Here is a 12,785-nt window from a genome sequence, read left to right on the forward strand (position 1 = left end):
TATAGGCAAAGTACTGTAAACACTGACTTTGATATTGATATATGACAGCAATAAAATGAAATTGTCACCGAACAAGTTAAAAGAATTAAAAAAATGTTAATTATTAAAGAAATGATGATCTAGCTTGATCATAAGCACTTAACTGCGCTTTTCATCATGAAGATTGTTTACAAATTGCTATGGGGAATAGAACACCATTAATAATGGAAAAGTGATGTAACTTTAAAAATTTATATGAAATCAGAGCAAGGGGATAAAAAAAAGAAAGATGTCGTTTAATCAGAAACAGTTGGGAAAAAGAAATATAGAAATTTTAGATAAAAATATAAACAGCAAGATATTAATTAAAGTGTACAAAGTCAGCGTTAACAAATAGCAAAATTTAACACAGCGAAAACCTATACCGAATAGCGACATATTTTAAAAAGATACAGATAATAAAAGCACCAGATCACCGGAAATTAAAAACTTAGTAAATTCAGACAGATAATCGCATAGGCGTTTGCAATTAAATGTTTTTAACCAAGAATGAGATCGAAAAAATATTAAAATAAGTCGCCAAAGTTAGCGAAAGATTCCACTTCTAGTGGATGGCACGTTAATATGGCGGTCTGATACTCTAAGCCTAAAAGAATGGAATATCGGATTTCAAACACTCAAAAATGGGAAAATTGGTCACCCGGAAAAGACTCACCAGGAATGCCTTGTGGGATTACATGTTGAATTTAATTAACTTCGGGGTGAAAAAATGGATATTTATTTCTTTTAGAAGATGTTTTTGAGGACTCCATAGAAGTTGTTGTTTAGTTGGTGGGGATCTAGATCAGCTATGGTATACTGCCATACAAATCTTTATGGTTACCATTGGCCTATGGTATCTTGCCATACAAATTTCTGTGGTAGCCATAGGCTTTTGGGGTTTTGCCATACAAATCTCTATGGTAACTATAGGCGTATAGTATCTTGCCATATAAATTTCTATGGTAGCTATAGGCTTATGGGGTTGTGCCATACAAATCTCAATGGTAACCATAGGCGTATGGTATTTTGCCATACGCCTATATTCAAATTTCTATGGTATTTCTATTCATACAAATTTCTATGGTAGCCATAGCTTGACATAGATTACCTTAGGCTTCTCTATGGCAAATTTTCCTAAGGGACCTTAGAGCATGTCATATAAAATACTAATTTTGTTTAATATACTTCTGAGTTCCTTTTTTCACTAAATGTGAAGTAATAAGATCTATAATTCTAAAAGCAAAATTTCCAGTAAACCATTACCAAATGAATGGAAAAGTATTCGAATACTTAAACGTACTGCTCTTTGATGTTTTGAAAAGAAATTAGTTCAAACATCCCAGAAAAAGAACAGCCCAATAAAATAATTTTCAAAAAATAGTTCTTCTGATTTTAATAACTAAAGCTTATGTTCATTATACTATTAAGTACGTTGAATTCAGAAAAAAAGAAGGAAAAAAATACAGAAAAAGACTTTTGATTTCAAACATTATTTTTTTCAGTTTTGTGATATAAAAATTATGAAATTTTTAAATTTTTACTTCACCTACAAAATTTGTAATTCGTTTAAATTATGAAAAGATAAATTATCATTAAAAATAATTTACTTTATCAAAAGCAATATTTTTTGGGGGATATCGGTTTTATTCTCTTTAAAAACTGTGGTGTATTATTTATCCAAATTTTGTGTTGCAAATTGTGTGTTATTTCAAGTTAACACCGAACGTTCGTAAACACATCAAAGGGTGTGGTTAAATGTTAACTCCAATAATTGATAAAGCTTACACTAGTCTGCAGCTGGTTGGTGAAGAAAGTCATGCCTTTCAGAACTCCTTAAATTTGACGAATAAATATTGTACATTTCAACAGTTTTACTAAATTCTCGTGTTAAATGACGGTAGTGCAAGTTTTAAACGTATAACAAATGTTTTGAGTCATTAGCAATAATTTAAAGTTTACTAAAAATTCTGCGTCAAAGGGTTAACATGTTAGTTTAATTCTCTTAAATATCACTCAAATTTAGCATCAGGTAATCCATATTATTCTCATCAAAAATCTCAACTTGCAAAATAATCATAAATAAATAAAAATTAAATTTATAGTACACGAGCATTCTACAAATTTCAACCAATTTTTGAATAATTATCAACATAAATATTTATCTAAGTAGGCAATTTATTTCTGCTTATCTTGTACTTTATTTTTATTTATTTGTTTAACTTATTATTATTATTATTATTTAACTTACTAATATTTAACTAATTATTATTCAACTTATTATTATTATTTAACTTACTATTATTTATTATTTTAGAAATGGAATGTTTTCATTGCTTTCAAAGATATTTAATAAGCATATCTGAATACTCCCTAACTTTTAGGTTTCATACGCAAATAATAATTAATATCTATACTTACTCGCATTCATGTTCATCCATTTTTTTGTTAAGAAAATCTCTAACATGTTGAATATCTGCCTGCTCCATTGTACATAATACAAAGTCCTCTACATTCCAACAATTGATTCCTTGGAGGACGCCTAAAATCATTTCAACTATATTATTTTAAAATTGCATTCCATTCTACAAAACATCACCTTGTCGAAAGTTTGGCTGAGACAAAAATACTATAGATAAAATGAACATTGCAGTCATAAAATATATTTATGAATTTCATAAAATAAAGCTCTAGTGGATTAAATATTGCAATAAAGAGAAAAAAGGAATAATGACTGTAATGTAAATAAGAAATAAATATTTTTGTGCATTGGAATAAGGGTAATAATGTAAATAATGCGATGGCCTTTTCATTTAAGTTAGAAAGAGAGCACCACTAGGGTGAAAGTGCGACTTAGCTCAGAATCCTTCCAGATAGATGGCAGCACCACTCATTTAAGCAGCCACTTCCACATTTTAGCCATGGATGATAGAGGAAAAGGATAGTTTATCCAGATCACTATACTTAAGGCACCGAGCAGAGATCGACCACAGGACTTTTGATTCCACAGATTTTATGAGCATGAGTATCGCATATATTCGATGGAATGAGACATCTTGGATGATAGTGGATTCTTTTGTGAATGGAGGGAATATCGATAGTTGAATTTTTCTTAGATTATTTCAAACGTTGTGATTAGGTCCTTATGATAAATAAATTCGTTATTTGATAAATAAATTTTTAAATTTGCTTCACATTTAATTGATTTATGTGGATCATCATGACATAGCTCTCTTGTTAAATCCGAAGGTTTGTTTCTGACAGACTTTATATTTTAACGTAAAAGTATTCAAAAGTCCCAAATCCCATAATCAGTAAATATTACAATCAGTCAATGATTAAGCAAAATTCGTCGGGACTAAAAATGTTTATTTGTTAAATCTGAGGAATTCATTAAATCAGTTGTCAAAAAAATGAAGAAATACCTGCACTTATCCAAATAAGAAATTTGACAAAAGTACCCACAATCAGAAATTTTGAAAATTTTTTATGAAGAAGTTTAAAAAAATTGCAAATAATTACGTTCTAGTTAATTTGAGCTTTTAAATTTTGTACTGTTTAATATTTAAGAATTTCCTTGAATTCCGACGCGAAAAAGATCATTTTCAATTTAACGGACGGATGGAAATTTTGCGTCATTTATATCCTGATGTATTAGGTATATTTTCAAAGTTTCGAAATTAAGAAAAACACAAGTTGCAAATGACAGTTTCAATGAAAGTCTTTTACTATCGATTTCTTCATCAGAATCGCATTTGAAAAAATCTACAATTTTATTAACTTCAATTTCACCTGTCGACACTCTGTAATCATATAAGGCAAAGTTGTTAAATTCCATCTTTTTTCCTTCACGAACAAGAGAGATACTTTAAAAGTAATTAATATCAAAAATTGAATATTTTCTTACCTCAACAATACGAAAAAGTTACTTGTTAAAATAATTAATTAATTAAAATTTTATTATTAAATTAATTAAATTTGAACAGTGACTGACTGTCAAGTGCACTCTATTGTGTAAAGATAAAAGCCAGAAGTCGAATATGGAAATGAATACTAGAAAGTTGTTAAATATTTTTTAAAGGTGACATTACGGATACGGATATGGATGCTTGAAGTTTGTTTTACCCCAAGGTAGACTTTAATCGCCCTCTTGAATTTACTGAGGAGACAAAATCAGGGAATTCGAACATTTTAGCCGAGTGAGATATTCCATGAATATTACCTTACGCAAAATCGTCAGACATCAAAATCTATTCGATGGGACTAATAGTTTAGAAATTATAAGGGATTTAATAAGCCTTTATACTTCGCTGTATTGATAATTGAGATTGCTTCATTATACGGGAACTAGTCTAAAAATGTAACGACTTCATTTTAATCCCACTCATAGTAAATTAAACTAAAGAAAATGATCGATGTTTGTACTATATTGCTATAATTGAAAAAATATATGAATATTAGAAATACATTCAAAATAATTCCTGAAAAAGTCATGAATAAAGATTAAATTATAAACCAAAAAGAAATGCAACTAAATCTGTTTGATATAATATAAAATAGTATTTTTTTTATTTATTATATATTTTTAAAATTTTAAGAACATGTGAATGATGTTAACATGCGAAGAAGAAAGTCAATAATGAATATTTGCTAAGTACTTCAAAGCACATATTTTTAATTTATTGAAATTAAAAACTTAATTCACATCAATTTACCTAGTACTTATATTTTTTTGTTAAAACATGTATTTTACCCTTCAACGTTTACGTGATATCAACTATAACAACCTCTTGTAAATACACACACACACACACGCACACGCACGCACACCCACACACACACACACACACACACACACACACACACACACACACACACACACACACACACACACACACACACACACACACACACACACACACACACACACACACACACACACACACACACACACACACACACACACACACACACACACACACACACACACACACACACACACACACACACACACACACACACACACACACACACACACACACACACACACACACACACACACACACACACACACACACACACACACACACACACACACACACACACACACACACACACACACACACACACACACACACACACACACACACACACACACACACACACACACACACACACACACACACACACACACACACACACACACACACACACACACACACACACACACACACACACACACACACACACACACACACACACACACACACACACACACACACACACACACACACACACACACACACACACACACACACACACACACACACACACACACACACACACACACACACACACACACACACACACACACACACACACACACACACACACACACACACACACACACACACACACACACACACACACACACACACACACACACACACACACACACACACACACACACACACACACACACACACACACACACACACACACACACACACACACACACACACACACACACACACACACACACACACACACACACACACACACACACACACACACACACACACACACACACACACACACACACACACACACACACACACACACACACACACACACACACACACACACACACACACACACACACACACACACACACACACACACACACACACACACACACACACACACACACACACACACACACACACACACACACACACACACACACACACACACACACACACACACACACACACACACACACACACACACACACACACACACACACACACACACACACACACACACACACACACACACACACACACACACACACACACACACACACACACACACACACACACACACACACACACACACACACACACACACACACACACACACACACACACACACACACACACACACACACACACACACACACACACACACACACACACACACACACACACACACACACACACACACACACACACACACACACACACACACACACACACACACACACACACACACACACACACACACACACACACACACACACACACACACACACACACACACACACACACACACACACACACACACACACACACACACACACACACACACACACACACACACACACACACACACACACACACACACACACACACACACACACACACACACACACACACACACACACACACACACACACACACACACACACACACACACACACACACACACACACACACACACACACACACACACACACACACACACACACACACACACACACACACACACACACACACACACACACACACACACACACACACACACACACACACACACACACACACACACACACACACACACACACACACACACACACACACACACACACACACACACACACACACACACACACACACACACACACACACACACACACACACACACACACACACACACACACACACACACACACACACACACACACACACACACACACACACACACACACACACACACACACACACACACACACACACACACACACACACACACACACACACACACACACACACACACACACACACACACACACACANTATATATATATGGTTGTTTCAAAGATAAGAATGCAACTTCAATACAGAGGAAAGCATATTTTAAGGTTTCCAGTAAGCTGGAGCTCACCTTAAAATATGCTTGTCTAGCTATATATGCCTAGCTATGGATAGCTTAGGAGATTAAAAATATTGATAACAACAATCAGGGACAATAACGCAGAAAATAAATGAAGAATCAATAACTATTGATACAATTTTAGCTGTGAGACATTACCTTTTAAGTTACTGTGATCTCCTTGGCAGACGAAGTTGTATGTTGCTCTTAGGGACAACAACCAAGTGTCAAATCTTCCCCTCCCTTCTTCATCGCTACAATCTTCGTCGATGACATCCGAAGCACAGTGTATAGAATCTTCAATTGACCTACATACAAAGAAGATTCCGACATACCTATTTTAAGATTTTATAATTCATAAAACAAATGAGGTTGAACGTCTGATAAAACTAATTTCTAGAAGATATTTCGTTAAAAATGCTAGTTTTTAATGATAGGATAGTTAAGAGTAAGTTGTGCTAAAAGAATTAAGCATTATTTTAGTTTTCAATTCACAACATCTTTAATGGAATCGTAATAATTCAAAGATTTATTTCACTTTTGTTTGGAAAAACATTTTTTGTTTAGTGCGGTGCATCAGTTTGAAAGTTCATTATCCGATAAATACTGGATGAGATCGATTATTAACGAGACGAAAACTATTTATATAATTCACTTAATGAAACTCAAATGCATTATCTACAGCTGTTTAGTAATTGGACCCATTGAAATTAATATAAGCCACGTAATGCCATGCTTGTAAAAATCAGTTTGTGGCTATGTGAAGCAGAGGCGTATTACGTTTTGATAACATGGTACACTTAAAACGGATATTTCTGCAGAGCATTTCTGAATAGTATGAAAAACAGCAAAGATATAAATGTAAATTAAAAGGTGGATGAGGGTGTAGATAAAGATTTTTTTCTGAAAATTTGCTATTTAGCGATGTCACGCGACATAAAGACTCCACGAATTAATTTACTGAAATGGTTCATATTTGATTATTTTCCTGTAGTTTATCAACATTTTTAAGCACCTCAAATCGTTGACTCTACCACCGTAACTCGAGGAATCGACAAGGAGCGGTCACTGCAAAGCTTTGAAAGGTGCAATAAGTAGACTGACAGCTAATTCTAATAGTAATTAGTCTCTACTTATCGGTATTTCTCACCGAAGACAGTGCAAACAGATCCATCGGTGGATATATATCTATGAACTAAGCAATCACATGTAATGTGTTGCTGGGGAAGGAGGTTGTTGACTGCCGATTGTTCGTGATTATCTACTTATCGGTATTTCTTACCGAAGGAAATGTCAACCGATCCATCGGTCGATATACAACGAAGAGCCATTACATTATGACCACCCTGCTAATAACATGTAGGACCACCTTTAGCCCTCAAAACTGCTAGCACCCGCCGTGGCATTGATTCCACAAGGTGCTGATAGGTAGTCTGAGGTATCTGGTACTAAGTGCTCACCAACTGGTCCTGTAATTCCCTCACATTGCAATGAGGGTAGCGTGGCAGCACGAATTTGGTTCTCCAAGTAACGCCACAAATGCTCTATTGGATTAAGGTCAGGTGAATTTGGGGGCCAAGACATGACTTGAAAGTCACTGGAATGTTCCTCGAACCAATCCATGACGATTCGACCCATGGTGCATTATCCTGTGCCCCACGAAAACATTCTTCCTGGGGAGAAACCATGAAAGCATGGGTGAGCCCATTGTTATAGATGGAGGGTGGTCATAAAGTAATGGCTCTTCGGTGTATATCTATAAATTAAGCAATCACGTGTAATGTATAGCTGGGCAAGGAGGCTGTTGACTGCTGATTGCTCGTGACAGGCTGACAACTTTTTCCTTAGATGACACTGAGACCAGCGTTCGATTGAAAAAAGAAGTTACAAGGTTGGATTATATTTAGCTATTGGGTTGGTAATTTTTTTTCAAATGTAAGTTAATAAGTCTTCAAGTTAATAAGTACTGAATTAATGAAGAATTTATGTTTACATTAAATTAAAAATGGAGTACTTACAGACAGAAGTCGTGAATGGCAGCTTGGGTGATATTTTTTATGATATCATTTTTGACGTCAATTAAATATTTGACATGTTCTTCTATAGATTCGAAGCAGCTATCGGCTAAATCTGGCTCACACTCATCACAGATGACTATGAATAATATTTAAAAATAAATTTTTAAGTAATTGAATAATGTGTTCTTGGAATACTACAGCATTTAAAATTAATAATTTCTGTTTACACAGTACTTAAAAAATTGTTGTACTAACTTGTATGCCAGGCATACAAAAAAATATTTCCTTTTTATGCAAAAAAACACATGATGAGATATTTAAAGGGTAGGTTTTTAAATTGTATAAAAAAGTCATCTTTAAATTTAAAAAAACGATCGATCTCCTGATTCAGGTACTTGGGATTATATTTTTCCAGCAGCAGCCATTTGTGTCATTGAAATTGGAAATTAGTATGCCATGATGTGCCATTGTGGTGGCCTCAAAACGAAACTTCTTAACTCTCCTTAATTATGATAGCACAAAATTTGTTTTCAATTTTAATAATTAGAATACGAACACTATTAAATCGTTTGACCACCCATAATATTTCTCGAAAAGTTTTACAAGTGTATTTAAAATATGTACTATATAAACAAAGCATTAAATATAATTATTTTTTACATTAACATTTTTCTTAACGTCAGTTTGTTATGAAAATAAGAATCATAATTTTTTTAAAAATAACCAAGCCTAAAACAAGTAATAAAAAGAGATATAATATCAAAAATTTTCTCTCCAGATATTGTTATTTGAGATTAGCAATTAAAAACATTTATTATTCGTTAGCTTTTTTTAATGATTTAGAACAAATAGTATTTTCATCATAAAAGCGAAATACCCTCTTAATATTTTGTAATCTGATTGGACAAAAAAAAATCGAATCATATAATCCTCAGTATATAAAGAAAATACATAAATCTTTATCTGGCATAAGCATGAAATTATGAAAGTTATAACGTTAGTTAACTGACAATAATTTATTTATACTTTATTTTACGTCCTTAATCAAGATTACATATTTATTCTCCCTTCTTAATATTATTCTCTAATATAATTAAGTTTTTTTATTTTAATCATTATTCAAACAAAACTAAAAACTTAAAATTGAAATCCTATATTGTAATTTACAGTATTGGTATGATATTATCTTGTTTCGCGACATCTTATAATAAGCATTTTTAAGTACCGTTACTTTTAAGAGTTATATTTACGAGTCATATTTACTTTTTAAGAAGTTATATAGTGATTTTTATTTATACTAGAATGCAAAGTTTCTTGACAATGACGTCACGGCTGGCGGAGGAAGAAGGAGAAATAAGTTCAGTCGTTATATAGAAGAAATATAACTAAATAAAGATACCATTCCGCGATGCGCCGCTCGTAAATCTGAAAATATATAAAATTTTAAGAAAATTATAGCAAATTAACGCTATATATGTGTGGGTTAAGATAACTTATCATATTTCTATTGTGAAATGCGTAATTTTCCTCGAAATACAGACTTCACGCCAGGAACTATTTTCTTCGTTTTCCCTCAGCATATTTCTCCATTGTCAAGAAACATTGCAGTTTAGTATAGAACTGTTTATAAACGTATGCAGTTTAAATAATGAATACAAAATAACTATTTAAAGTTCTAAACTAATTATAAACTTTATATTCTCGCACTGCAGTAAAATAATCACTTAGGGAGAGAATATTTCAAAAGTTTTTTTAGTTACAAAAATTAAGAATTAAAAAATATATATCTGTGGTTGAAATTTGCTTAGGTGCCCCAGAAAAATCGCTAGTTTTAAATTTTGTTCCAGTAAAAATAGGAAATAGAAAAGAAAAAAAACTTTAGAATATTTTGAAAAACAGAAAAAATTGACAGAAATCGTGGGGACAGAAAACCAAGAGACGGAGCTCCTAAGTATTACACACAATAATCAAATATCGGCGGCACCTTTTGTAAAGAGATGAAATTGCTTCAGTTTTAAATAGTAGAATAAAAATTTCTAGAATATTTAGAACCTACCTATTCCGCAAAAGAAGACAAGAAAGACTATAGAGAGGCGTATCATTATTGCAGAATGTCCATTCTAGACTGATGACTGTATTTTTCATGGGCATTAAACGGAAGAGCAGGACCGGAACTAAGATAAAGGCGACTTTCCTTTCGAAATTAAATCATTCATTGCATTCTGAACAGAGGAAGTGAAATTTGTTTGGTTATTACAGTAGCGTATAGCTATGTGTCTCGAAATCCAAAGTATGCTGATAAAGATACAAATTCATTGATTAACAATTACAACAGTATTCTTTATCTTAGAGATTTCTAACTTATAAAATAAAAAAAAAATAATTAATTGAAAGCATGAAAAAACCACGAAAACCTCCTTCGATAACCTCCCAATTATTTGAAAAAACCACGAAAACCTTCTTCCAAGCCACCCTCCTTAAGACAAAGGGATCTAAGATTCGTCTACCACTGAGGATATTTTACGTCAGCACTGTGGTTGGCTCGAGCAGGGTGTAGAGTTTGTATCGACCAAGCCATCACTGGGATTCGAACCAGGTTCTCCTCATTGGATGCTCTATCCCCTGAGCCACCACGCCTCTGCTTAAGCAGTTTGCAAAATACAGTAAGATACGTAAAAAAGTAAATCTAACACATGCGAACATTAGCATTTTGACTGTTATTCTGACTTAGCTATCGGAACAAATTATTTTAGATAGCGATTACACCACATATTTAAATAGTTAAGAATCCAAAAGGATAGTATAAAGGTATGTTTATTCCGGCAAAGTACGCTTTTGTGTCTGATTTTATAGCCTAATTAATTGTTAAATGTAATTAATATGCATATTTCAGATTAGATTTTAATGCTTGATTAGATTTTAATGCTTGAAAATAATTACATTGAGAGTTGCATTTTAGTACTTATCCGTTTATCATATCGAAAGTTAATCCGGGTAATTTTTATTTTCGTTTTTTTCTTCTGCTGACTGTTCTATTTACAGTATATTACAGTATTCACCCTGTATATTGCATAGATAATGAAGAATGGCTTAATAATTTACTTGGGAATTAAAGGAATTCTTCGATTTGATCATCAGATTTAATCATCTGGTTTACATAAGACTTTAATGTCTACATATTTTTTATAAATTTTTAGTTACATATTGTTATAAAGTTATGATAATTATGATAAGCACTCTTACTTATTACAATAATCATAATTATTTCACTTATTTTTCATTACTTAAATGGAAAATATAAGCCGAGTTATTAAGGCATTTTATGAAAACTGAGCTATTAATCAGTGTTATTTTTATAATCCTCTTAAATATACAGCACGCCAAAAAATGAATCACTCTGAATAACTTTTGATCTAATAGTGAGATCTTCACATTCCTGGACTCATTCTTAATGGTTCGAAAGGACTACTACAAATATGCATATTAATTAGTACAGACAATATTTTAAGTTACGAAATCAGACACAAAAAGTTACTTTTACTGAATAAACATACCTTTTATCTACTGATTCGGATTTCTAACCCCCAAAATACAGGATGTAGCCACAATCTGGGATATCTTGGGAAATATAGTCCGCCAAGTTTGGTCAAGAAAGCGATTCGAAGTTTGGACCCCGTAGTGTTAATTTTACTGTTTGTGTATTTCGCCATACCTCGAGAACTTTTTAAGCGAATTGAACCATTTTCAAACACAAATATAAAATGCATTTATCACACGATAATTCCATTCAAAAAAAATTTTTTTTCAAATATTTAATATTTTTTATCCTTTTATTCAATAATGGGCGAAAATTTTTTGAATTGTAATCCATAAAAAATTTTATATAACTTTAAAGAACGGAACTTTACATGGCAAAATACAAAATGTGAGTAAAATCGGTCGAATGAAGAATCGAAGAGAAATCCTGAGAAATCTAATTTTAAGTATCTGACTTTTTTTTAAATTTAATTTCTTAGGAACTATTCGACCAACTAA

The 12,785-nt window shown here is 33.0% G+C and overlaps 1 protein-coding gene across 1 annotated transcript in view; it reads right to left on the reverse strand.

Annotated features, from left to right (window-relative positions):
• LOC107440191 (uncharacterized) overlaps positions 1–10,965 on the reverse strand; it is a 14,660-nt gene extending 3,695 nt beyond the window's left edge. The window contains exons 1-4 of the mRNA XM_016053043.3: positions 10,807–10,965; positions 8,751–8,886; positions 6,892–7,040; positions 2,440–2,560 (exon numbers count right to left, since the gene is read on the reverse strand). Of these exons, the coding sequence (XP_015908529.1) occupies positions 2,440–2,560; positions 6,892–7,040; positions 8,751–8,886; positions 10,807–10,852 (452 nt within the window). The 5' untranslated portion in view covers positions 10,853–10,965. The remainder of the gene's footprint in view (positions 1–2,439; positions 2,561–6,891; positions 7,041–8,750; positions 8,887–10,806) is intronic.
• Between the last annotated feature and the right edge of the window lie 1,820 nt (positions 10,966–12,785).

This window comes from Parasteatoda tepidariorum, chromosome 3 (genome assembly GCF_043381705.1).
Source record: "Parasteatoda tepidariorum isolate YZ-2023 chromosome 3, CAS_Ptep_4.0, whole genome shotgun sequence".
In the NCBI taxonomy this organism is placed as follows: Eukaryota; Metazoa; Arthropoda; class Arachnida; order Araneae; family Theridiidae; genus Parasteatoda; species Parasteatoda tepidariorum.